The sequence below is a fragment of the Fundulus heteroclitus genome, unplaced genomic scaffold (assembly GCF_011125445.2).
Source record: "Fundulus heteroclitus isolate FHET01 unplaced genomic scaffold, MU-UCD_Fhet_4.1 scaffold_38, whole genome shotgun sequence".
Taxonomy (NCBI): Eukaryota; Metazoa; Chordata; class Actinopteri; order Cyprinodontiformes; family Fundulidae; genus Fundulus; species Fundulus heteroclitus.
Window position 1 is genome coordinate 1,742,857 of NW_023396792.1, and position 27,985 is coordinate 1,770,841.

The 27,985-nt window shown below is 41.0% G+C and overlaps 1 protein-coding gene across 4 annotated transcripts in view; it reads left to right on the forward strand.

The window, feature by feature from the left end:
• sox6 (SRY-box transcription factor 6) overlaps positions 1-27,985 on the forward strand; it is a 155,143-nt gene that overhangs the window by 61,627 nt on the left and 65,531 nt on the right. For all 4 annotated transcript variants that reach the window (XM_036130774.1, XM_021309570.2, XM_036130775.1 and 1 more), the window contains one exon: positions 15,785-15,874. In XM_036130774.1, the coding sequence (XP_035986667.1) occupies positions 15,785-15,874 (90 nt within the window). The remainder of the gene's footprint in view (positions 1-15,784; positions 15,875-27,985) is intronic.

A 27,985-nucleotide genomic window follows, 5' to 3' on the forward strand; every position in this document is an offset into this window, starting at 1 on the left:
CTCTGCTACGCAAGAAGGCAAAAGCTATTAATGCTGCTATATTTGGCATTAGACCATATAGGCTGGAAGCGGGAGAAAACAGCCTTGTTTTGCTGTCATGTGAAACATGAGGAGGGTCATGTGCAGACAAATTGCACAAAGTGGGAAGAGTGACATGGGGGGGGGGGGGGGGTAGGGGTGCTGAGGCAGGCAGAAACGGAAAGAACAGGGTATTCCACAACGGGATGAGGAGAAGAGATGTGTCCTGCCGTGTGTGTGTGTGTGTTTGTGTGTGTGTGTGTGTGTGAACCTGCTGCAAGGGTTACTCTCTGAATCCCACTGTGTGCCAGCTAAGTATCGCTGTCGTAGCCGTGGCATTCAGCTCCCAAGCATTCTCCACACATAGCTTGACAAAAGAAATGGTTTCATCTGACCGAGGATCAAAATAGTGCAAGTGTAACTCACACCCTGGGCACAGACAGCCTCCGTGGCCCTTCTAATGATTTCAGAACACATTTCAGACCCACTCCGCAAGTCAGAGGTACGTCAGCCACGCAGCAGATTGATCCCGCCTTGACAGAACCAGACATGACAAGTTAGGCAGATGCAGCCTTTTAACATATTTGCATTGTTATTTGTCGCCCCCAAAAACAGTGCGAGCGTGCACGTCTCACAGCCAACTTTAATGAGCGATCTCTTGAACAAAGAGACTGTTTAATCAGCTCCAATAAAACACAAGCAGCCCTACTCCTCCACGCCCCCCCCCCAACCCCCTCCTTCCCCTTTTTGTTCAATAACATTACAAGCACGAGGAGGTGTGATGAAAATGTCAGAAGAAATTAGCAGAACTCTGTTTTATTGCATTGCAAAGTGTGGGTGCCAACCATAATAATCATAAGATGAATATCATCACTCTTAAGCTGAACCTCCAGTGTAATTTTCGAGATTGCACTGAGCGGCAGTTTAAGATGCAAGATGTTGCTATATTGCCAATTGCTCATGATGGGGGGGTCAGTAGGTTCATCTTGATGTTTCAAATAAGTATTAATGGTTTGTTGAAGCAGAACTTTTTGTTTGCCTTTTCTGACAAAACTGCAATTGTTTTACTTCTCGCCACGCTGTTCACTGGCCCACTTATCTCCCTCCTTATTGTTTAGTTTTCCCGACATGTTATTTCTAGGTGGGTGGCATTTTCCCCGACAAAGCCGGTGCTGTTCGCTTCCCTGTTGTGAGCTGGACCAATGAGCTCAGTCTCTCAAGAGAAGCACATTTCTCCATCTTTGCCCAGCAGGTTGCAGCCCATATGACTCTGTATCCCACAGGAAGCGAATGGGCATGACTGAAAAGGAAAAAAAAAATAAAAAATCTTGCTTCTATTGTTGCAGGGTACGAACAACAGCACATTGAGACACGTAGATGTGGGGAAATGAATGGCGACTTTCTAAAAGTTGCACTGCTTAACCTTTAGAGGTGCTACGGTAACTCCGTGACACGTAGTAACCAAAGGTAGTCCAACAATTTTAAACATTCACCTCTTTCTTATTTGTTCAATAAATATGTCGCTCAAACTGACAGAATGATGTTTCTGGTATTGGGACAATACCAGATATTACAGTAATCTACATATTTACTGACATCCCCATGTGTAGTGAGCCTTAAAAAGAATGTATCCTTCAATACAGCTTTGAAAAGCAAAGACTGTGATTCTACTGCCCCTCTATCATAAATGTCAGTGTCACTGTTTGAGTTTTTTTTAACACTTTGTCATGCTTATTTTGACATGTAAAGAATAACATTTAGAGAACGGTCTCTTTTCCTGCAGCCATTTTCTGACTTTTAAAGATCAACACACATCTGTCTTACTTGTTTCCCAGTTTTAAGAAAGACTAAGAGCAACATAACTGCTGTTTTATATCTATACCCCCCCCCCAAAAAAAACCCAAAAAAACAACTGTAGTCATGGATTATTTAAAAAAACGAGCCCCGATACTCTGATTGACTACTTATTAAAATAGCTTCTTTTTGATTATTATTGTTCAGTGTTTGGTTTCTCTCCCCACTGAATAAATATACTCAAATTAAAAGTGTGATATTTTTTTTTAACTATGATACATTGTTTCTGAAATGAAAAAATGATTAATTTTAAGGTACATACTTACTTACACTTACAGAAGTTCCAAAAAAAAAAGTAAAGTAAAATTTGACTTGGTTTGTTGCACGCATTTCCACTTGTTCCTTTTAGAGAAACCAGTGTACGCTAAAGAGTAGTGACCTATGATGTTCTGGTCCAGTTAGCATTATGTGTAGTTCCTGGGGTCTGGCATTTTTGTAAACAAAGTTAGATGAGTAATTAAGTAAACAAATCTAATGATGCGACTATTTTTCTTTTTCTCCAAAATTGTCGTTTAATGAGAAAATAATTGGTAGATAGTAAAATTCTTGATCCGCTGAAGTTTCCAACACATTTGCGGGTTTAAGCATCACAAGATTTTCCGTAATCATGACATTTATCACGGTGGCTGTCCAGTGTTCCTAAAAATAAAGTTTTAGTCTAAGAACCAGACACTTGACTTCACTACAAACTGTAAAGCATTCATGTGGATCCTATTAGTCTCTTTTTGTCCTTATGAAGTCAGACACCCATTAATTTACTAAATCACACTGAACCGCTATGATCACAGTACTCCCCGTTTTCTTTGCACGTCTATTAATTTAACATAGATGAATAAATGTGAATGTTTTCGAGCATTGATTAGCAGGCAAATTTATGTCTGACAGTTAAATTGCTGGTCCCCCCCATACACACACACACACACACACACACACACACATACACCCCCCCCCCCCCAAAAAAAAAAAAAAATCTTCCAAATGCAAGGTACCCAGTAATTAAATTTTTGCAGGAAATTATTATAATTTATTACAGTGCTCGGACCGTAATTATTACCAACATCACATGGAAATTACAAATTAAAATTGAGTTGACATGTTTCTACTCATGAAGTGCTGATCCCCCTCATCAGCATGGGCTTGAAATCCAGAGGTAATGTCTACTTTTTTTCTTTCTGGTAAACCAAACACACTTGTCATTCAGTTTCAGTGATATTCTAGCAGAATAATAGCCGTGCTCTTTTAAACCTTGCAATGCATATCTAAAAAGGACCGTTTTCTTAAAAAAAAAAAAATAAGGAAGGCTAAAACAATCCAAATGATTTATTTTGCTACCAATTTCTCTTCAAATCCCATTTTTCTCTGCCTCGATTTAATCAGCAATAACGCTTCTTAATGATTTAGATTTAAAACATCCCTTTTGTGACCTGAAGAGAAACTGAAAAGAAAAAAGAAGCGGAAATATGAGAGGAAAAGTTCATTTCGCCATCCAAGCATTTAATGGTCCTGGTTCTTAAAAGTGACCTTGTGGGTTAGAAAGCAGAGCAGCACAGCAGCTCCTTCCAGCTGCACACATGGCATCCATCGGGGGCACAATCACGCACAGTCCCAACACCTCAGGCTCGGACATATGTTGAGTTTTATTTCATTCTTCTGACATTAATCCTATTCACCAGCTGTTCTGCCAGCTGCCACTCTCCGGCTTAAGGGAAGATTGCAGTTTTGGGGGCTCTGACTTCTGGTTTATCTTGGCTCCTCGTCTTCTCCTTACAAAGTTTTGATCGAGTGGGGTGGTTTTTATTTCCATAACTATCCCCTACTTTCAAGTTGCTTCCTTACATTTCCTCGATCTTTCTCCCTCGCGTTTCTGAAGCGCTTCGAGCCTGCAGTTGGTCGATATCTAAAAGTCTGAATACACAGAAGAGTCGCTCTACTGCTACGAGCATAAAAGTTGCTCAGCTGAAAGAAGACGCAGTAAGATCATCTACTTGTTCGCTCTTTCTCCTGAGAAAGCCATTGTAAGGACGCACTGAAACCTGCTCACAGCCCAGTCATCTAACAGCATTTCAGCTGGATTAGCCTGGACATGGCCTCAGCCTGTACAGTTATTATTATTGACATATTGGGTCTGACATATTTCACATTTATGTGCATTGTCTGGAAGCATACTCAAGTGTTCTCAATGTCATTTCTGCTGAAGTACAGCGGGGCAGCCGGCGAGCAAGGGCCGCAATGAATTGATCATTGCTCACTGCTCACTTTAATAATTCAAGGCTGATTGCCACAGAGTGCCGCAGTAAAATGGATTGGGAGAGGTCACATGGTGCTTGGCTCAGGAGGTGAAGCCTCTTGGGGATGCTTAATTCATATATGCTTGATGGACACGTGTCCTATTTAGAAAGGTCATGGCGCTGTGTGCGTAGACGGTGCCTCGCAACGGACAGGTCAACCCTATAGGATTAAGATGTTGGTCAGTGGAGATCGAGAGAAGGGGGGGGCAGACGAAGTTTCTGCTTATGGAAGCCGGTTTGCTTATCCTTTCACGAGAACTAAGACCCTTAAAAAATTCATTTGCGCATTCCTACTGTGTTCACGTTTGCAGAAAATAGTTGTATAGAGGATTGGCCAAATGCACAAGCAGATTTTGCAGCTGCTTAGGACCCCCTCCCTGACTGGGGAGTGCAAGGAGAACTTAAATTCCCCCGAAACAGGCTTACGACTGTTAAAGTTGTACATATATTATATTCAGAGTCTGAACGTCATGTTTCCATTGGCATAATTTAAAGCTGATTGTGTCTGAGATGGGAAAACATTTCACACGGAAAATGGAGAAGACCTATGAAACTAGCTCTTGTTTTTTCGGTTTATTGGCTTATTCACCTTGAATTGAATGTTGTAATTATGCATATTTCTACTGTGTTTGTAACATTTTTGTTGTTGGTTTTTGCTTCATCAAAACAGAACTTTTAAATGAGATCTTGGATCTCATTGAGGCAACCTGAGTATATAAAGGATAAATAAAAATATAAATATTGGCTGTTTGTAAATAGAAAAGATCCTAGGTTCATTCCTGGTATACAAGCTTTAACATAGCAAAAAAAAAAAAAAGATTAAAATAAGTATTTGTAATTCCAAGTGATCTAGATTTAATCAATAATGGGAATGCTTATGAAGCTAAACAAGTATGTAAGTTTGTATTTATTGTGTGGTCATTAACTCTTGCTTGTGTTGAGCTTGTGTTGAGTGCAGAAAGCAAAAATCATCAAATAGGGAGAACGTTTTTTAAGGAGCCCAAAATAAAGTCTGTTCAGGGCCTCAAATTATCTTGGACCACATCTGGATGCAGGTGTCAAATGTTTTCATTTCACTTCGCATCTGCTTATAAATCATATCAAGGAATAAAAAGAGGCAACCAAAAGAAAGATTCATCGAAAGCACATGTTTCCAAATTACGTCCAAATTACTTTGTACTTAACAATTAATCCAATCTCAGCCTTCAGCAAAGCCTCCCCAAAGCCTCAACTGCTTGTTCATGAAAAGACCTCCTACTTAAAAAAAAAAAAAAAAGACAATCTTTTTCTGACCCCTAACCCATCTAAGAGGCTAACAACTGATTTTGGCTTGGATACAAAAAAAGAAGGTTGAATCCGGCAGTGACGAGCATCAGGAAGATTGCGACAGAGGAGATGCGTTCTGTCTCTGATGAAGCACGTCTTAACCGCGATGCATTTATAGACACTGTTTACATGACCAGACAGGAAAGACTAAAGGTGACTAACAGGAATGTTCACCAAGTGGAATAATGATTAGGTGTCAGTTAAAGAAAGCCCACCGCCAAGTGCAGGTGCTCCGCTCGTACAATGACACCAAAGCAAAGAGCTGGACTTCTTTATTTATGCATGCCAGCACCAGTAATTACGCGTAAAAAAAAAAAAGGGGGGGGGAAAAAAAGCAGGAATTATTTAACTGCCCCAAAGAAGTCTCCTGGAAATGGAGGAGGTTATTACAACTGTTGACAACGAGGAAAGGTAATTGCCTGAAAATGAGCGACAACGCTGTGTTGTGCTCTGAGTCTTTTTTTTTTCTCTCCCCTCTCCCCCCCCCCCACCGAAGCTCCCTCTTTAGAGTTCGCATTGTGCAGCATCACCCGGGTGTGTAACCTATTGCGTTCCGATTGCTCCCATGCAATTAGTGCCCTTTTTGTCCTCACTTCAATAACAGCGTGATTATGGAGACTTCAGGAGTATTTGCAGCATCCAACAGCTGTTGTCTCGGGGACTACCGGCTGAATGACAAAAACATGTTTTCTCTCAGGATTTCACTTCCCTGCCTGCCTCTTGTAATTATTATGTTTTATTTGGTTTGATGACGGGGTCTTGTTTTTAGTGTGCCTGTGATTAAGATATTCAAAAGGACTCCTTGGAGTGTGTCACAGTCATTTTCTTCTTTTTTTTTTTAATCAATCTCGACTTTTGATTTGTTTCCCTCGCAGCTCAGAGTGGATGAGGAATCAGAAGTTAACCTGCCATTGTCTCACTAAGACTCTGACACTTTTATTTATTTCTTACTTTTATTTTTGGGATGGAGTTATGTCTGAAATATGTCACAATTTAAGCATAAAACATTTTTGTTTCATTTTTAAAAGGATGGTTGAGGGTTAGAGTTATGTTTAGGCTATATTTTTGAATTAATAAGTTCATCACTTTTAAATAAAATCAAAGTGCATTTTTTTATTTAAGCATGACAGTATACAGTGTGGAAAACAAAGTATACCATCTCAACCTTTTTCCAGGTAAATATATTTTTAATGGAGATATTGACCTTAAAGACACACCAGATGTAGGTAACAAACCCAAATGATCCACACACACAAGACAATTTAAACAAATTATTTCATAAATTAAGTTACATGTAACAAAGTCGACTTATGTAACAAAGTCGACTTATATCTAAAAGGGTGTTGTCCAAGCTCACATCCATCATGGACAACACCTTCCACCCCCTGCACCAGACTGTAGAGGAGCTGAGCAGCTCCTTTAGTGACAGACTTAGACATCCTGTTTGTAAAAAGGAGCGCTACCGCAGGTCATTCATTCCTGCTGCTACCACACTATACAATGCTGCACTATAACTGTAACCACAATAGTAATAACCAATGTGCAATGACTAATGTGCAATAATCTAATTAATACACTGGGCCACAATCCTGATGTAGTGACTTCTGCTGCTATCACCACCTGAACATATGTCAGTACACATGTATGTATGTATGTACAAATGTATACAATGTATATGCACATATATACGCATAGGTACGTATGTATGTAGGTGTATAGGTATATGTGTATATATATATAAGTATGTATATATGTTTATATACATATAGATCACTATGTATGTAAATATGACATCAATTGCCCATTCCTATTTCCTTTTTTGTATTTTTTTGTATCCTTTTTGATCCATTGTATATATGAAGATTCACTGTATATAACTGAATGCACCTTTCCTACTCTGCACCTTCTTGTATGAACCGATGTGGCAAGTGAATTTCTTCATTGTGAGATCAAAAAAGCCTATCTTATCTTATCTTACTCTAGGAATACATTTTAAACGTACTGAAATTGATGTAATATTTTGTAGAAAAGCCTCTTTTTCTACAGACTTCTTTACACCATCTCTTGTATATCGAAACTAGTTATATGGAGGTGTCATTTTCCGAAGAAGAAGCTATTTTAAAGCTTGAAGGTTTTTAGGATCTTTTTTATCCACTCTCATCTTTAGCTTTTTTGATTAGATTTTTAATTAGATTCAAGACAACAAATTGAATTGACCATTCAAATCCTTCATTATTTCATCTTTAGATTCTAATCAAGTCTCAGTACCTTTTACCATTCATCCTTTTGAGTATATAAAGTCTGCCGATAAAACATGCTGAAAAACAGTCGCACATCGTGATGTTCCCACCTCCAAACTTCACAGTTGGCATGGTGTTTTTAGGCTGATGGGCCGATCCGTCTTCAAACATTGTGTGTGGAATAACATTTAAATAACATTTAAAGAGTACAATTCTGGTGTCGTCTGAACAGACTTTTTCTCTTGTCCAAATGTTTTGAAGCAAAACTTTAAATGAGCTTTCACAGGTTCTTTTTTTGACCAGTGGAGTCTTGTGCAATGAACAGGCATTGGGTTTGAATGCATTATAGTTAAAAAAAAGCCATAATTTGGGACTAAACTAGCTGATATTAACATGTGATGATTGTAGAAGGTTTTTTGTTTCCAAATACTTTGAGATTTTAGGTACTTTACTGTCCTTTTATGCTTTTGCAGCTTCTTCATGGGTGCAATACCATGAATATTCCCTGTGTCAAACCACTTTTTCACACAAGATGAAATGTATAGGCTTAATTACTTTGATTTCTTTGTATGTATTCACTGTTCCATTGTCTATAAGTAGCGGTATCACATACATTACGATATTTTAGTTAGGTAAGTGCACCTTCTGTGGTTTTAACAAATGCACTTTGTAACTCCAATGTTTTTTTTAAATGTAAGCTTCGCTTCAAGTGACATTGAAAGTATATTGTACAAATCGGGGAAAAAAATAACTTCCATTCAAAACTTAAACTCCCTTCCCCATGTTTCTGCTAATGCTAATTGCTCCCCCATTTCCCTCGCTGTCCAATCTGCTCCATTGTGGAGAGGAAGTTATTTATATTGTCAGTGTCAGCTGATCATTGATTTCTTAATTACACATTTTCCCTCGAGGCTGTGACAACTGATATACTGTACAAGGCCAATGGTGAAGGGGGGAGTCTTTCACTCTCTTATCCATGACTTATGGCTAAGTTGACTCTCTCAGATAGCTCTCTTTTCTCTGCCAACGGCTTTTCAACACAACAAACACTCAAACACAAGTATCATCTTTCTCCCGGGAGAACAGTGCACACAGAGAGGCTCAGAATGTGGTGGCCGTCTGTGGAAACGCTTTCATTGCTGACAACCAAGGGTAATAAAACACCCAGTGCTGCGTGTTGCAACAAACCATTTTCTTTCAGTTTTTGTGCTTTGAAGTGGTCACGGTCATTGGAAACATGATGGTGTGTTTGCGTTGTGTCAACAAATTTAGTAAAGCTTTATGAGATCGAAAGCGTCGATAAGTAAAAGCGAAAAATGCCAAAGAAGCAGTTCTGCACTGTTTTAGTGTGCTTTAGTGCACATGCGGAGAAACCAGACTTCAAAAGTCCAATTCAGCCAGCACAATTATTTAGAAATTAGTAGATCGTGAACTTTTGCTGTAGACGTTAATTTGAGGTTGGCTAAATCAAATTTGGACTGTTCATTTGTCAATCTGATGTTCCATTCACAGATTTGAACTTTGATTAGCTTTTTATGCTGATCATTTAAAAACATGAACTACAAATGGACTTGATTCTATTTTCAATTCTTAGTCATCAACATTTTCAGACAACCAGCTCTCAGTTCAGGAAAAAAAAAGGTCTTTCCCTCATAACAACAAAAAGGGATTTAATTGTAAAATTAGAGCATGTGTGTTCTTCTTTGGGCATGTTTAACTATTTAAGAATTTGACATAAATTTTAACAACAAGGGTTATGGTTAGGGTTCAATTAAAATAAGCAACAATAACTGAAAAAAATGACCTTTAATTATTTTAACATAATACACATTTGAATTTCCGGCAAGAAATAAATTAGGCCACAAATAAAATGTATTCCCAGGACACAGGACTCACATCAGGGACACATGATTGCATGTCTATTCAGGATTTTAAAGGATGGCTTACCTTGATGCGCTCCTGACTGTTGAAGTGAAAATGCCAGCATGACCAGTTCTATACCAGTTCAACCTGAAAGCAGACCGCAAGATTTTAAAAGAAGTCTCCAGAAACCCTAAATCAGGGATCCCCAACCTATTTGAAACTTCATCAGTACGGCGTCATATGAAGGGCTACCTGCACTGACCTTTGAACTAGAAGAGTCCAAGCACACCTTAACTTTACCTAATATAAATATGTTTTTAAAGCCTTTGTCATTTTTAAATCTATGTAAATACATGATATGATTAAAAAGGAAGCACAACTGAATAAAATAGCATTTTAGTTGCAGCTCACTGGAGGGTTGTGCTGTTTCTTTGAACGGGCTGGTAGGCACCACATATGTTCCTTGGGGGCTATCTGGTCACCATGTTGGTGACCAGATAGCCCTAAAGGTTCACTATCCAAGTTATTTCAACCAAGACCAGCTATTCAGCAGAGGGTTGTCCTAACTTTTAAACAGTTTATGCAGAATATACAGTTTTCTGTATGTTTTTTTATTAAATGAGTAAGCCAGTGTCAAACTGTGACGTCTATTATGTAGTTTAATCACTCTCTGTACCAGACATAAACAAACACAAAGGAAAGATTTGACATCTATATGTGAGCATTTCTTTCGCATGACTTTAGATCAGGTTAAGATTAGTGCTCTGTAAGGGATAAAAATGTGGGAGGATGTAGAATGAGACAGGAAATTACACACAATGAGCAAGCATTTGACCAAATATCCCCCTTTAATACTCATAGTGCTAACTAACCCCTGACTGTAGCTTTGCTGTCTAGTTTACACTGAGCACGACATCCTGGGTCCACTCACTGGCAGATTCTGAATTTATGTCACACATCAACTTGGAAACGCTCCTTTGTTGACATTTATCAGGTTCATTACCTTTGTTTTTAATACTGTAAAAAGAAAATGAGCGAGAAGTGGTCTAATCTTGCCAACTTATCTCAGGCCTAGGTGTCTAAGTTACAGCGTCTGTTCACCCACATCAGGAAGATCGCAAAGTGCCTGCATAGGAACACTGTATACCAGAGATGGCAGCTCTGATAGGAGGCAACCGTACTGAATCTGGCAGTGTTGAATTAGGGAAGGCTATGCACTTTCTTCTGAGTGCCATTTGGAAACTTAAAAAAAAAAAAAAAAAGGGTTCAGGGCATTTTTCCAGTTTGCATAGCACCGGCCCCAGAGAGGAGACAATGAGACCCAGACAGGCTTAGGAGTCCAGAAGCCATTCCTCTCTCAATGGGAACATGTCTTGGACAGACACTCTAGTAGTTTTGTCTTGTATGTTGCTATCTGTGCTTGCTGCAGAGCGGAGGGGGTCCGTGCCAGGCGAGGGTCCGCAGGGACCGTTGGAATAGCTGGGGCTGGAGGAAGTTGGTTCAGGTCCAGTGGGGCGATCTGGGCTTGGTGACAAGCCAAGTTGTCTACTGCAGGGACGCTGGGAAAATGTAAATAAGAGTCTGATAAGGCCTATTGTTTTCATTCCATTCTCATCCCAGCTGAATGACCTGCTCCCCAGTCACAGAGCGTTTTATCTTGAGACAGGGAGGGGGAAAAAAAATGGAAAGGGTGGGGGTGCGAGAGATTTAATACCCCCCATAGGAAAATAAAAATAAACTCACTGGACTCTTCTGTTGTTTGAGCTAATTCCTCTGAATGTGATGCCCTACTTCGAAATGTAAGTTTTAGGAAAGCTTCAGGAAAGTTCAGGAAAAGCTGTCAAAATAATGAGATTTGCTCAGGAGTCAAAAGTGATTGCATTATCTGACATAATCTGTTGCTCTCTGTCAGATACAGTATGGATCAACGTTTGCTATTCTCTGTCAGAACCTGACAGCAATTACCATGCAGTCAGTGAACAGTGTTTCCATTGGCGTTGCTAATTTCTCCTGAGAAAAGAGGCATGCATTTTAACAACTGAAATAACTTTCCCTCTATTAATCTGCCTTCTTGCAGGAAAATGGGCTGTGCTTGAAAAAAGCCAGACTTCTGACTCACTCGCTGGTTTTCTTGAACGCGCATACGCAAAAGTCGCTCTTTTTTTTTCCTCCCCGCAAGCCCCTTTTTTGGTTGCCTGTTTTTGTCCGCGCCTCGTCGAACAGTGAAAGGTGTTTTGAGAGTTATTTTGTGGCCTAATCTGGGGGTCGTTATTCACCTCGCTCAGGTGGAAGCCCAGGGAGGACAGCAGTGCATTCCAGCTGTGGTCTTTCGCCGCTGGAGGACTTGACAGGTCGTGTCTGGCCCGGCGCAGGGGATGTAGGGAGCAAGGAAGCGGCGGCTCTCCCGGGAGGGAGGTGGAAAGGAGGGGGAGGACTGGAGTAGAATGGGAGCTGGCACTGCATTATCTCCAACTGTTGGTGCATTCCTTAATGATCAAGTGCTGGAGGAGCATCTGGTATGAAAGTGTGTGTGCATAGAGAGGAAGCATGTGTGTGCATACAAACACATGCCTGATGTGTTTGTTTAATCCCTCTTTATGCAGCTCGAAAACTTTTATCCTTTCTTTTGTTTTTAAGGGGAGGAAAAAAAGGCGGCCGAGCTCTGTTATTGTTCTGTCTGTGTTCGAAAGGGGTTTGTTGCTCTGGGAGAGAAAGCCATCTCACTCACGGGTGAGAGGCAGGGAAGAAGGGCTGATCTTTGCTACTCCCGCTGCCCTTAACCCCTGTTTTAAGATCTGTGATCTCTGTGCCACGCTGGGAGTTAACACACACAGGACACACAGGCTTCTCTCTCTCTCTCTCTGTCTCTCCCAGGGTCAAGGGGACAAACTGTGAGTTGGGAATTGGAAAGTCAATAAAGCAGAAGTAATGTTATAATGACCCTGAGCTGAAGATGTCCCGTTGACCCCCATCATACATGGAGGAAGTGGACAATCAAACAAAACGGTGACTCTGCTTGATCTCCCAAAAAGCCATCCTTAAACAAGGCCACGAGAACTGCTGACCCCCTGTTACTCCCAGTTCCTCTGAAGTCTGCATGTTTGTCAGAGAGGAGCAACCCTGTTTGCTTTGCGGAAGCGGGCAAGAGATGTAACAGACGGATAAAAGGAAACAACACTTGTATACATCCTCGACTGAATAAATCTTCCCTGTGTTTGATGTCAAGAATGATAATGGTGAGGCTAGAGGAGTCCTGTATCTTGCATGTGAAAGGTCCCCGATTCAGCTCTCTTCCTGGTTTCAGTTTGGGATTTTGTGCAGGACAGAAACGTTTTGTCTTGGGAAAATCCACACACCCAGGGTAAAATGTAAAAAAAAAAAAAAATACATAAAAAAATAAGGGCACTATTGATCATTTCACAACTTTTCCAGTTTTTATGGATGTAGAACTTGTGGTATTCAGTGAAAACACAAGGATGTTTATTACAATAAAAAATATAGAAAGTTTCTTAACTTGTTCGCATCACAGCACAACTAACACATTATTAGACACTTTTATATCAGTTTCAAGCATTCAATCTTCTTGGCTACATACCTGTGTTGACTTATGGAGAATCTCGTGAACCATAAATAAAGTTCAGCTGGACTAGTTGGATTTTCTTGAAATGTGAACTCAATCCATTAGCTCATCTGAAAAGAACAGTGGACAAGCCTTCATAATCGGATTGATTGGAGGAACCTTTGCAAGGCGGGGTGGATGAATTGGTCATTCAACAAACTATTTACTTTTGGTTGTGCACCCCTATGCAACCAGGTTGCTGCAGGTTTTTTTTATTTTCTACATGGGCCCTCTTAACAAACAATCGTTTGTTTTTCCATGGACCTGCACAAGGCATATGTGACATTACAGGTGGAAAAGTTTTATCACTTTATCATGGTGTAATACTTTTACATCAACAAAAGCTGTTATTTTAACAGGACATGGACCCCTTTCATATCTGGAAACTCAAAAGCACTCTATAGTAACACAAATGAAAACACGTCTATCTGGGAACTGCACTGTCCAAAAATAATATAAATACATAAATAAATAAATAAATGAAGACTTTAGAAACACATCAGATCTTAATTGAAAAAGCAAATCATGCTGGGTATTCTCACTGATATAGGAGAGGTAAAACAAAAGGATGGCACATCATTTGATAAAAATTAAAATGTTCAACCCACAGAGGGCTTAAACTAAAGTCACCTAGAAATTGAAACTGAAAAACTGATTCACCAACCTAGTCCAGTTTGCTGAAATGTGTCATAATGGTACTCAGTGGTTTGTATGGCCCCCATATGCTTGTATGCATAGCTGACGATGTCTGGGCATGGTCCTTAAGAGATGGCGGACAATGTCCTGGGTTATCTCCTCCCAGATCCTGCTCAGGGCATCGCTGAGCTCACAGTCTAAGGTGTAACCTTGTGGTCTCAGATGGACCTAAACATGATGTTCCAGAGAGGTTCTGTTGGATTTAGGTTAGGAGAGCATGGTGGCCAGTCAATGGTATCAATTCCTTCATCCTCCAGGAACTTTCTGCATAATCATACCAACTGAGGCCAGTCATTATCATACAACTGGGGGAATCCAGCATCTACTTCACCTGTGAAGGGTTTAACAATGGGTTAAATGATTTCATCCTGATCCCTAAGGGCAGTTAGGGAGCTATTTTTGATCCTGTACAGGTCTGTGTTACCTTCCATGAATATGCCTCCCCAGAGCAAAACATGGCACCGGTGGTGGAGCTGCCAATTTCAGTATTCTCTGGCTAATGCCAGTCGAGCTCCACGGTGCCGGACAGTGAGCACAGGGCCTACAAGAGGATGTCAGGCCCTCAGGCCACCCTTATGAAGTCTGTTTCTAATGGTCTGATTAGAAACGTTCTCTCCAAAGACCCACTGGAGGCCACTTTGTAGGGCAGTCCTCATCCTGTTCCTCCTTGCAGAAAGGAGCAGATACCGGTCCTGTCGGTGGGTTAAGGACTTTCAACGGCCCTGTCCAGCTCTCCTAGAGCTCAATCCTTCTGGCAAGGGCATGTATTCATCTGCATTCCTGGTGGAGTTGGGCTGCCTGTCCAAGCTCCATAGGATCCAGGTATCACCTCACACTACCAGTAGTGACACTGATCCTGGTCAAATGCAAAAACTACTGAATAGCTTTGACAAAAACATGAGGAAGGAAAAACTGTCTGTGATCTCCACCTGCAAAAATATTCTGTTTAGGGGTCGTCTCATTGGTGCTCCTTTTAGTGCCCCTGTTGTTAAAGTCGTTAACATGCAAACAGCTGACCCTGATTAACAACCTGCTCTACTACTAAGCTGACCAGATCAATATGCCAGAAGTTAAAATTGACTGAATGTTATTCTCTGATTGAAAAGGGTTCCTTTTTTTTTTTATTAGTGCGGTGTAAAGTTACAGAATCCTCAATAAAAATAAAATGTTAGGAATCCAATCTAACACAAGTTGTTCATACTTGAGGGAAAAATATAATGGAATACTGCACTTCCTTGGAGTCTAGCTCTGCTCCAGACCGAAGGGAGTTTGTAACAGGAGTGGCTCAAGGTGGAGAGTTGGAGCCTCGGTCGTACTGCTGGTATTTGATGGGAACAGGCTGAACCCTGCACAGTGCAAAGATGGTGGAGGCCTGGGTCAGCCAGCCCGGTATGTTCTTTATCAGCTACACCAGCGACAGCATGGCAGATTGCAGCCATTCCTCCTCTGATTCATTGTCTCCTGGACAAATGTTAATTGTTTTCATCATTGGCAGCTATGTGAACATTTGGACGTACCCAGTCTCACTCCTTGCCTCCCACTTAATGTGCGTCTCTGCCCTTATGCTATCACCACAATGCCGTGTTCCTTTCTCCCTCCACCCTTGGCTCGTCTTTTAACAGTCAGGCTCAGTCGTTTTTAATGTTTCCCATCAAATAAAATACCATTATTTCATCTCATACCCTGACTTTACAGTTAGGGGAATAGATTTATAACATCTACAGAAGTGTAAAACAGACACTGTATCCTATATCCATGATCCATCCATTGTCTATACCCATTTATAAGCGAAGGGATGTGTGCCATATTATATTAGAACAAATATCCATATTTCAAATGCTGAAAATGTTGTTTAAATGCTGTTTTTCTTTTTTTTTCAGAATCATCATGCATGGAGAAGCTTCTTTCTAAAGACTGGAAAGAGAAGATGGAGAGGCTCAACACCAGTGAGCTGCTGGCAGAGGTTAAAGGTAGGAAACACCAAAGCAAAGTTGCCTATTTAACTTGTTGTATAGGCTTCTGTTTTGTCCCATTAAAACAACCAAACTCAGTTATACACTGCAAAAATGGGTCAAAAGTAACATTTTCTTGAAATGTGTTAATTTATCCTTGATTTAAGCAGGCAAGTTTGAATGTTCTGCCAATGGAATAAGATTCTTGTTCTTAAAATAGGAACATCTCCATCATCTTATTTCAAGTGCAGTATATCTAATTATCTTATTTTAGGGGTACACATGTTTACTCTATTGACAGATAATCTTATTTACCTGCTCAAATCAAGGACAAATACACTAATTTCAAGTATATTTTACTTACTTCTAGTTCCCTTTTTGAAGTGTAGAACAACAAAGCATAGAACAAAATTGTAAAGTGGAGGGAAATCATGCATACCATTTTTTTCAGACAATAAGACACAGGGGATTATAAGGTGCACAGTGAATTTACGTGCCTATATGTGTCTTGGTCCACATAGAAGGTGCACCAGATTATAAGGCGCACTAAATATTCTTCCCAAGAGTGTAATATCACTCCGCTCCTTCACGTACACAGCTCTCTCCTTAGAGAAAGAGAGCTATCCGTCATTGTCGGGAGGACAGAGTAGTTGGACTACACTGCCCTGTGTCTAACATTAGGCCAAAATAAACAGAACTTTTATATAGAATTACCTCACTAGGTTTATTGTTCCTAGTGCATACTCCGGTTTGTGGGCTGCCTAAAGGCTCCCGCATACTTCGGCGTAGAAGCATTTCTACATTTTACCCTTCATAGTCGAGTGTACTGGTGCCTACATTTCTTGTGGCAAATTCCTACAATTCTTACACTTTCTGCCAGTGGGACGAAGCGGTGGAATGGATGGTAAAATGTGTGATTAGCTAGCTGAGCACCTAGAGCTCAGCGTTTCTTTTTCAGCAGGCCTCCACCGCATCCCTGTCAGTGAGAACAGAGAGGGACTGTGATGGCACGTGTTGCGACCGCCTGCTTGGAGCAGCTCAGTGTATCAGGCTCGGTGTCACATATAAAACAATTTCATGTAAAGACTTCTTGCCACCGAGAAGTCGTAAAAATGAAGCTGTACACGTATCTGTACGCGCGGACCTACACAGAGTGAACTACGCCCGAGTATGTGGAGGTCTGTACATGAACAGACATTACAGTCAGGCACTCTTGTAGACAGCTCAGGGGTCCGATCAGGCAGTGACACAGTGTGCCATAATGCTGCGAATATCCATTGAGTGGCGTGGCTTTGTTGCTTACCAAAGTTGTACTTACACATTTTAACAGATTTTTGAGCGCACTCTACCACATACAATTGGTCAGTAAGCACACCTTTAATCCTATATAGAGAGCACCGGATTATAAGGCGCACCTTTAATTTTTTGTGTGCCTTATAGTCCGAAAAAATACAGTAGTTTTATTTGTTTATTTTTATTTGCACAACTTTCAAAAGCTCACTTTTCAACAGATGTTAAGGCTAAACATTGATGGTAAATGGACTGTATTTATAAGATATAGAGCACTTTTATAGTAACACTGATCACTGCAAATGGGCCTTACAGCAGAGCCATATCCACCCGATTGTATTTACAAACAGGCACACAGTCATACACTAATTTGCAGATTGCTCAGGTGCATATTGACATGTGGCAGGAGGAACTTGGAGTCTAACCGACAGCTTATTGATCGCAAGTCGACTTCTTTACCCATTGAGCTGCGGTTGGCATTAGGAAGACTCGGTCAAAATCCAGACCGAAATCCTGCTGTTCACAGACACTCTCCATGCAATCTGTCAGGGCAAGAATTACTCAATCGGTATTTTTTGCTCCAAATTTTGGTTCTAAAAAGGTAATAATTCAGGGAGACTAACTACTAATTCATGCCAGCTTTCAGATTTGTTTTGTAAAACCTTAATGAGACATTGTATAATTTCCCCTCCACTTCACAACTTTGTTCATCTCTGTTGGCTTTCTATCACATAAAATCCCAGTGAAATATGTTCAAAGCTTGCGGTTCTTATGTGACAAAATGCAAAAGCTTTTAAGATGTATGAATACTATTGCATATGTCAGAGATAAAACAAAGGCAAGGCAAGTTTATTTATAAAGCACCTTTCTGTAACAAGACGATTCAAAGTGCTGTACATGAACACAAAATAAAATTAAAAAAACAAAAGCTTTTGGCTGACCTTATCACTGATCTCTGTCCTCCCTTAACTTTTATTCACATGCCCCACTATATGCTGAGGCCTTCAAAAATTCCAGCCCCTTTAAAACAACCTGATCTCCAGTTCATACAAACCCCACCACCTTCCGAAAAAAAAAAAAAAAAAAAAAAAAAGACATAAATGCATCTTGCTCTGCTCTGGCACATGTAGAGCATTCATGCAGCTCCCATAACTGTTGAACCCAAAGTGCGCTTCATGTAAACAGAGCACAGTTAAGCTGAGGGGAAAAGAGACGAGACTCAGATAGCACGGGAGAGTAGACGGTATGGAGATGCGAACAGCCGTCTCCTCGGGAACTCGTGTTAGAGTGGAATGTCTCGACTGTTAACAGTGAACGCCCTGCGCGGCGTGTTGAGCGCACCGCAGCAAAGCAGCCCAGCACTCCCCCAAAATTTCTGTTTATGACAGGGTGAGCTGAAGGTGGGCTGAGGATGGGCAGGGCTCCTGCTTACTCCTTAGCACTGACTGTTACTGAGAGCAGGCATGTTTATGTTGAACAGGAAAGTAAAAAACCAGCTGGGTGATAGCACCAGGCTGTCACTGGCTCCTGCCCGTCAGGTTCTTTATACGAAAACCCGCCGCGTTTTGTTTTATTTTGTTTTTCTAAACAATAAATTATTAAATTTATTGCTCACCAATGCCAACCCGATGTGTGTTTTTTTTTTTTTTTTTTGTTTTTTTTACAAAGATCACTCAAGGAAAGAGCACAGGTGTTGACCTTATGCATGACAGATTAACTTATCATTTAACGCAGTTTGTGACAAGAGGAGCATTACCCATGTGTTATAAGGCAAATGACTCATATTCCAAAAGAAAGATTTAAACATAATTTACATTTTCTTGCGGAGGTCCACAACTCCTTTCCTCATTTCTTGGCTACTTTCCCGGGATTTTCAAATGACGCAACACAACTAAGCAGCATGTCTGAGGTGTTGTTTTAAATGAAATCCACAGGCGTGTTTCCAAAATCTCACATTTTGTCAATGAACCGAAGTTTATCATCAGGCGCAAAAACATCTGATTTTAAAGAGAGTAGTATACATGTTCTTTCTTATTATTATGCAATTTGGCAGACATAATTATATATATTTGTTTGCAATTATTTGGTTTATGGCTCGGTAAACTCAATTCATTGTATCCGTGCCAGTGCACTGTACGCCAGAGCAGATCAAAGAGCACAGTGTAAAATGTTTAAAATGATTTAGCCTTTTGAAATTTGGTGTTAAATTACAGGCAGGGCATTTCTGCTGTTTGATGAATGGGAATGGGAAGGTTACTCGGTGGTCTGTAAACAGGTAGGGAGCCTGATAATAAACACTATGCCCTCTGTGTGTTGATGAGTTATGGAGACAGTCTATACACTGCAGTTACAAATATAAATGCTTCTCCTATCACAGAGGCAGCCTTAGATTTTTAATTAGCATGCCATTTCATATGACTGTAGACATTTCAAAGGGCTGCTTTGTGCTCACCCTTACAAATGTCTCTCTCTCCGCGTTTGATGTCTGCCTGATGTAAATACGGGCAATTAAAAAGAAGCCCAGGGTTGGAGATGCACAAGGTCTGCCTAATTAAAACACAAACAAAGGTACCAAGCAGAAAACACCTTATGATTAAGATCTAAAGTGTTATGATGAATCAGAGGTTCCATTAATTGTTAGGTTAAAATGAGTTTAAAAGGCAAACATGCCTGTAGGTTTTAAAATGAATAGAAGATAGTAGAAAATACAGGCTGACATGTAACAGTGCCCATCGGCAGAGTGGCCTTGTATCTTCTCTGCATATCGCTCTGTGATTCCTCAGCCTATTATGCAGGGCACCTTTTAGGCTCCCGTCTGACAGTGTTCCATCAAAACCTTGAAAGTAATTGTGCCGAGTAATTGCGCTTTTGTCAAAAGGGCGCGACGAAATCCGGCTGGTATGAAAACAGCAGTGGTAGCACAGTTCTCGGAAGACAAAGTCAAAATGAAAATCGATTAGTGTGATAGAATTTGACCCAGGGCTTTTTTTTTTTTTTGCACGTGGAAAGAGAGACATTCTTTCAGTGCAGCTTTGTTCCGACATGCCCCGGATGCTTTGTTCTGTTGAGGTGAACACGCACGTACAGTAAACAAAACAATACACGACAATTGTATCAGCGGCATCAGAGATTGCTTCTTGAGCTCTGCTAACCCAACCATTTACCTCTTAGAGATGACAGAGGTATAATTATAGCTTATTGTTGTGTGGGTGTATCACTGCAAAATGTGCTGCTTTTTTTTTTTTTTTTTGCCGTTTAGAGTTGGTACAAAAACAAGCGGCGTGATCCTGCGCTTAAGGCAGACACGTAGGATTGTGCTACTGAGGGTTAATGATTTCAAATCTCCATCTGCCTTTTTCTCGCAAGCTGCTGAAGCTTAGTATCAGTAGGACCGGGCAAAGGAACGTTTGTGAGGGAGCATTAGTAGCGGATTTCTTTTCAACTGTTTGTTTTCATACCTGAGCTTAGCTGTCAATCTGCAGGAACGATGAAATCTCCTGAACAAAACCACAAAGGAAGAAAAGGGAGGCTGGCTGGAAGGGCTCCAAACCACACAAAGTGATAATAGACGGCAAGGTGGATCGAGGGCTCGAAAAGAAGTAGGCCAAGAAAAAAGAGTTCAGATGTGGGTGCTTAGATGCAACATTTATATGTATATAAATATAAATATATCACCCCCCATTATAGCACAGTAGGGCATTTATAATAAATAAGGTGCATGCTGTGTGAAATGTATACAAATCCAGTGTCCAGTAGGAGATAAGTGTCCCGTCTGTTCCACGCTTGAAATTCATACTCGACGGAGCTGTTTAAGTTTCCCTGCTGAGTGCCAGCTTACTGCCCTCACTTTTATAAAAAAAAAAAAAAAAAAGCATGAGCACACATCCTGCTCAAGCATTTTCACAAACTAAGGGGACATTTGTAGTTTTAAAAATGAACTATATAAATTTCCTTTGAATTTGTAAAAAAAAAAAAGAAAGAAAAAAAGAATAGGAGAGAAAATAAAAGCGCTCAACACTTTACCCTGCAACGTTGCAATGGCAGCTCGAATTCTGAAGCAGAAAAATCAAGGCTCCTGTGCTGTCACAATCAATTAGAGAATGGTTTCTACATGACAGTGGTCGGGCGCGCGCAGACAGCCCTGCGGCGGGCAGATAAGTGGAAGCTCTTTAGGAGGAGAACAGAGGGCAGGGCAGGGTGGCTGCCGAGACGGATTTGCTGCTGGCCCTACCTGCACTGGCCACACTGCTGCTCAGACAGAAAGGAGTCCACTGTGTGGACACAGAGCCTGCATTGTCTGGAGGTCTCACTTCAAAAAAATGTTATTCGCGTTAGTTCTTAATTCTTAATGGGCGCAGATGCGGCGTAATAGCGAACTCGCCTACACTTTAGAGAAACACATATTTTAAAGAATGGATTATAAATAGTTTCTGTATTTTATCTACACACTGTATTGCGTTTAGTATATCTACTCAAACATATGAAAGAAAACATTCACACAAACAGCACAAAACTGTATCTGTCCGGTAGCGCCAGTCAAAAAAAAAAAAAAAAAAAAAAAAATGCTTCAGTTAGCATTTTCTCTACAACACTTCAGTCAACTGTTTGGCCTGTGCACTCAGGTGAAATATGAGCCACAGTAAATCATTATTCCTCAGGCCACATTTGCCAGATGAATGCATGGGAGTGTTAGACTGTGTGTTTTTCTCCTCTAATGAATTGAGGAATTTAGTTTGTGGCAATGAAGGTAAAAAAAAAAGGATAGTGCTATGCCCCCATATGTTTGTATACATGTAAAACAGGGGCATAATTCATTGGTTTGATGCAGCGTGTTCACTTAGAGAGACCTTTGGATCCTAACGTACCAGAGGATATCCCTTGCAAAGGATGGATGGATGGATGGATGGATGGAGGGATAGATGGATGGATAAATGGATGGAGGGATGGATAGATTTTATGTTTCAGTAATTATATATTTGCAGCAAAAAGGAAAAAATATGTGCCACATTTCCGGAGCACTTCAGACTACTGTAAATAACTTACACAGGCCTTTTCAATGTATGCGCACAACCTTCAATTCTTATAGAAAGGTCGTCTTCTTGCAGCAAAAAGAAATTCTGACCTCCATTTGCTTAAAGCTATTCATTCATTTCATCGGTACTATTAATTTTCATACATACTACTGCAAACAAACTGCTTTTATACCTTCCTATTTTACCTTTAATCTCCCTGTCTGTAAGGGTCAAGGGTTAGGGTTTCAAATAATATTTTATCGTTTGAAAAAAATTAAACATTTTCCTTTTTCTGTAATTCATGACCAGACTTCATGATTGTTGCCAAACCGAGTTGGTGCAAGAATGTTTCTCTATTCTTGCTTCACCAGCCAGAAGGTTAACCGCTGTTTTTCTCCTTCTAAAGCTGATTCACACATCTCTATGATATTTAAGTTGCTCTCCTGGCACTTTGAGATTACTCCTCTAAGGAAGAATGTTCACCTCGCAAGGCCAGAGGGTCTTAGCGTAATAGAAAAAAGACAAAGATCCATAGATTCATCTAAAGAAAAGTCTCATTAGATGCTTGAACAACTATGCAGGTGCTAATGTGGATTCCGCCTGGCCAAAGTGCATAAATATTCTGGTCACAGTTGCTTGAACTTTCTGTTATTTCTCCTCTTTCGATCTAATGATCAGGATTAAATTCAAACCACAGACATTGTTGATACACTTATTCAACAAAGACAACTGCTTGAAAGACTCTGACTAAATCTCCTCTGCACACGACATGGGAAACAAGCACCTTCTGATGAATTTATCAGGTTTTGCTGGACCTGTGAATAAATGCTCGTTGAAAAGAACAAGATAACATCTAGCTCCTAATTCACTTCCACAGATTTGCAGATAGTAAGCCTTTGCCTTGATCACTGTTTGACAGGCTTTTATGCGAGCGGGACCTTGAAAACTGAGCATTCTCTCTCTATTTTCAGGGGACAGAGGTCAGATTTCTCATCATAAAGGCTGTGAGGGATAAATAGAAAGACTTTTATAGAGAAAACCTGTTTTACATATCAATTATCTGTCACCGGTGTATGTTGCATTCACACTGTACAAGATATTCCGTTGTGTCAGAATGACTGATTTGTCTTTGTGTGATCAAGAGTCGTGTATGCATTTATTTAACTATAGAAGGAGCAGGGAAAAGTTTTTGTATTTAGTTTTTCTTTTTCCTTTCTCTTTTTTGCAATATGAATATTAGGGTCATTGCATTGCCTGTGGCGTAATGTGCTTAGGTCAAGCCTGTATCTTGTCTTTGATGAAGTACCTGGTCCAGTGTCACGGATAGACAGTTAAGTGCCGGAGCTATTACATTAGCATAATTATACTGTAGAGCAAAGCTTCCTCCATCATCAAAATATTAGTCTCCATCAGCACGCGGCAACGACCAGCAGAAGTGTCCGTATATTAACAACCACTCCAAGTACCAACAAGAAAACGTATTTTCAACAACTGGGGACGAACAGGTAACACAGTGAAGCAGCAAAGAGCCTAAAATATTCAGATTTATGTCAGGTTAAGTGGTTTTAATTATATTACTGATCAGATCAGTGAGAGCCTGCCAACAAGCACATGTGTGCATAGACTCACTGGCCAGATCTTCTAATTCTAATTTTTCACGGCATAAATTCAGTAAGGTGTTGGATGCATTTTTGCGGTTGGACAGCGACCCTCAGTTGCTAGAGATTTGTTTGTTGATGTGAATCTCCTGAGTGTTTTCAGACATGATTTTTTTTTTCTTACATACCTTGTTTGTAAAGAGCGGACGGTTGAGCTGGCGTTGCCTTTTAATCAGACTCCTCTTCCCATTATTTTCTAACCTTTGACATCAACCAGGTATTTTGACTCAGCTACAGTCAGCTAGATATGCTCTCTTTTTTTGTCTCATTTTCTGGGAACCCGAAAAGATGGCCGTGCATAAAACTCTCAGTGGATCAGCAGTTTCAGAAACACTCAGACCACTTAAATCACCAAAACCCTCTTTCCTAACCTTTCTGACACTCAGTTTGAACTTCAGCAAGACCCCTTTACCACGACTACACGCCTAAACGTATTGAGCGGCTGCTATGTTACTAAGCAACTGAACAGGTGTACCTAATAAAGTGACCTGTGATTGTACAGTAGACAAGCACACAGCCTGGGAGTAAGTCCTGTGAGTCACCACTTCTGCTTGTTAATGAGGTTTTATTGGCAAGATTTACAGCCTTTGTATTATAACAGAGGCAGCAAGCCAGGTAAAACAGCTGTTGCTCATATTGTCTTGGTTGTAGGACACAGAGGCATGTTAACACCACAGTACTGGAAACAGATACGGCCATGTAGCAAGGGAAGGGATGTAAAAAAAGAAGCAATTTTTTTTAAAAGGTTCTCTACCAATGCACATCCCTCAAAGAAAAGAAAAAGATGAGATTTTGATACAATCAGTGCAGTCGTGTGATTTCGTTAAAGTTGCAGTCATTAAACGAGGTCTGTGGGGAGGAAAAAAAAAAGGCTTTGAAAGCTATAGAAGGTGCCAACAGATGCAGCTTGCAGTGGCTCAATTGACTTCTTTGTGTTTGCTGCAAGAACTATGGACAAAGGGTCAGGTGACTGCCGAGTTCTCACACAAATGCATTTATTCAGAGACCTGTACGTTTTATTGACGGCAGAAGTGTGCGTTCAAACACGTTTTTGGCAAAGAGCAAAAAAAAAATAAAATAATAATAATGAAAAAAAAAAAAACGAGGAGCCTCAGCACGCATGGCATTCAAGCTATGTGCGGTGTATTTGGTCACAGATTTGTACAATTGCTGCATTTGGAAAAGTCCTAATTTACTTAGGATTGGCTCGCTGCATATGGAAGTATCCCACAATAGCTGGCTGGTGGGAAGACAAAGGAAATCCAGTCTTCTGCTGCTAAAAAAACTCAATTCAGATCGGGTCATAATGGCTCAGCTGTCTGGACCAAAGGAAGGGGAGAGAATAGGGTGCCTTGTGATTTTCCCCCTTTTTGCCCTCGCCCTCCCTTGCTTTTCTTCTTCTTCTTCTTCTTTTTTTTTTTGTGCCTGCATCTTTTATCTGTGTTATTCACTCGAGACTCTTCAAAGTAACAAGCCTCCTTCTTTTGCTCCGGTACTGGACTTGGAACCTAAATTAGAGACTGCTTGATTAGAGCAGAGAGGAGGGAGCCAAGACAGAGGAAGATGTGGGTATTGGACAAAACAAATCGCACCCCTACAAAGTGCCTTTTATCCACAGACCCAAAGGCGCAAATACCCCCGTCCCTAACCAAGCAACCGTGGTTCTGCTTGGTTTTTTCTCTTATCATTTATTTAGTCACTCGTTGATGTTTTCTGTCCTACTTTTATGACATTTAGAGAAGACAGGAGCCTCAAAAGGTGAATGCTGAATGGGCTGGAACTGCACAACATGACTGCTTCCTGCCTTCTATGAATCCGTCCACAATTTTTTTTTGAAGTACACCCAATAAAACACCGGGAAAAGTGGTGGCGCCGTTTGACCACTCACTCCGGGGTTCTGTTTCGGGGTAGTATCATCCTACAGGGCCTCAGTCCGTCTACCAAGGGGGGGATGTCACAACACGTTAGGTCTGGCCTGGCCGCTGGGGTTTTGTTGCGCCAAAGCATCTCTGCGCTGTCTGTCTGCCATTGGAAGTGCAATGTGAGGAGACATGTTAACAGGCAGACCCCGGCCCCACCGCTGTTAAAAGCCATGCAATATGTAGGAAAACGGCCTGTTTTGTCAGCGGGCTGGTCAGACGCAGACCACGACTCTCTTCAGTACCGCCCAATAAAAGTTTTATCTGCATTTTAAAGCCGATCCATAATTTAAAGCAGGAAGAAAGAGATTTTAACACAAGCCGGTCAACAACAAAAAGAAAGAGCGGCACATGCATTTGATTTTAAGTCCAGCTGTGTAGAAATTCTCCAAGGGTTGCCAGGTTTTTAGAATAGCTTGAAAATTTACCACAAATTTGAAGCAATTTTTGAAGTCTTGGAGGTGTTTACGACATTGTTATAGACAGCATAAGAGAGAGAGAAAAAAACGTATTTATCTGGGGATAAAATACAAAAAGCATAAAGTTGAGAGGATGCTTCAAGCTTCCCACAGCTCAGCTAAAGATCAAAACAATGGACCCTCTGTTAGCATTCTTATGGTGTCTGGGCAAGATGAGGCGCACCCCAGTCTGAGGGTATACCCTTCGATCTTTAACAACCCCCCCCCTCGCAAATTATAAGACTAAACAGCTTCTCCACATATATATATTTATATGTATATTGCGGCATTACTTTCGCCCATTCATTTTCCATCATATCCTAACTTCAGATAAATGTAATTAAGCAGCAAGAGAGGACAGGTTAATGTCCGAACACATTGTGCTGGAAGCTCAGTCCTCTCTTACCTCAAGCAGCTTTATCTGGATGATGTTTTTCTTTCTTTCCTTTCTTTTTTTTTTTTTTTTTGGTGTGCATGTGCTCGCCCTCCTTCTACCTGCCGTATCATTGCCGGCGATTTATTGTGACATCGCCTAATGTGTCTTGTTGGGTACCTGTAAACGGCGGCTCCATCATGGACACAGCCAAAGGTTAATAAAAATTGGTGCTGATTGTATCAATTTTACAGATAAGCCATTCACTACAAGCATAGTCTGGCGAATAAGAAGCCAATTCAGGCCTTGGAAACAGCACACAAGTCCGATGAATGGCTGCTTTTAGGTCCCTTTTTTTTTCTCCCCCCCGTTATAAATGGAGAATTGCAGCTCTCTTCTGTTGCAGCAGGCAACGGAGGCAGAGTGGGGCAAACTGAGGTTCAGACAAGCCTGCCAGTAAATTGCCCTGAATGGGTTCTGGAGGTTGACAGGCCCTATTAAGACAAACGGCTTTCCTCATCGGAGAGATAAAATAAATCAGGTGTTTAGTCAAATTAAAATAGTTCGAGTGGAGAGGGCCCCCGGGAGCTCTCGGAGAAACTCAAGACAGATGTGGTCAGAGACGAGGGGAAGACACCCGAGGAAGAATTCAGCTTCCTGCTGGCCCGTGGCCAGACCTTGCTGGACTGTCATCCGGGTCTCTGGGCTGCTTTCTTTGTCGCTCTAAGACCGTCTCTCTGTCTCTGTTTTCCTTTTGTCTCCTTTTTTTTTGTTGTTGCATGTTTCCCAAGTTCAGTTTGTCACACAGGAGTGCAGGAGGAAGAGGGTGAGTTACTGTCTAGCCTCTCACTGGCAATTATGTTGGCTGTGTTAGTCAATGGTAGGATCACTTAGCATTGATTAGGCGACGAGAGAGGGGGGTGGGGGGGGGGGTTGGAGAGAGAGTTTTCACTCACACAGTGGCCGTGATGCCGTAGAGAGATTTAAAGAGATTTCTTTTCTTGTTTTGTTAATCATCCACGCCAGACGTTGGTGTGTTGATCAAAAGTATTTCTGAATCGATTGTCACATTCTGTTTGGTTCACCAAACACAGGATCCAGTCATGCTGTTTTGACAAGTTTGTGCTATCCAGCCCCTCTACTCCACTCTGTTTGTGCGATTGCCGCCTCGTCTAAAACCTGTGTGGTTTTGGAGGCCAGTGCAAACAGTGACTCTTAACACCTTCTCTATAATAACCCCTGGAAGTCTGACACAAGTGCCACCCCCGTTTTGACAGCTCCCTGCGGCTCTTTGTCTGTGCGCCGGTAACAATTCCTTCTCTTTTTCTTCTGAAAGCTGTGAAAACAAGCCACCGCAAACTCGTCAACTCCAGGCTGTGTGTGACCTTAACAGTTTCTAGTGAATTCGCTGCAGTTGGT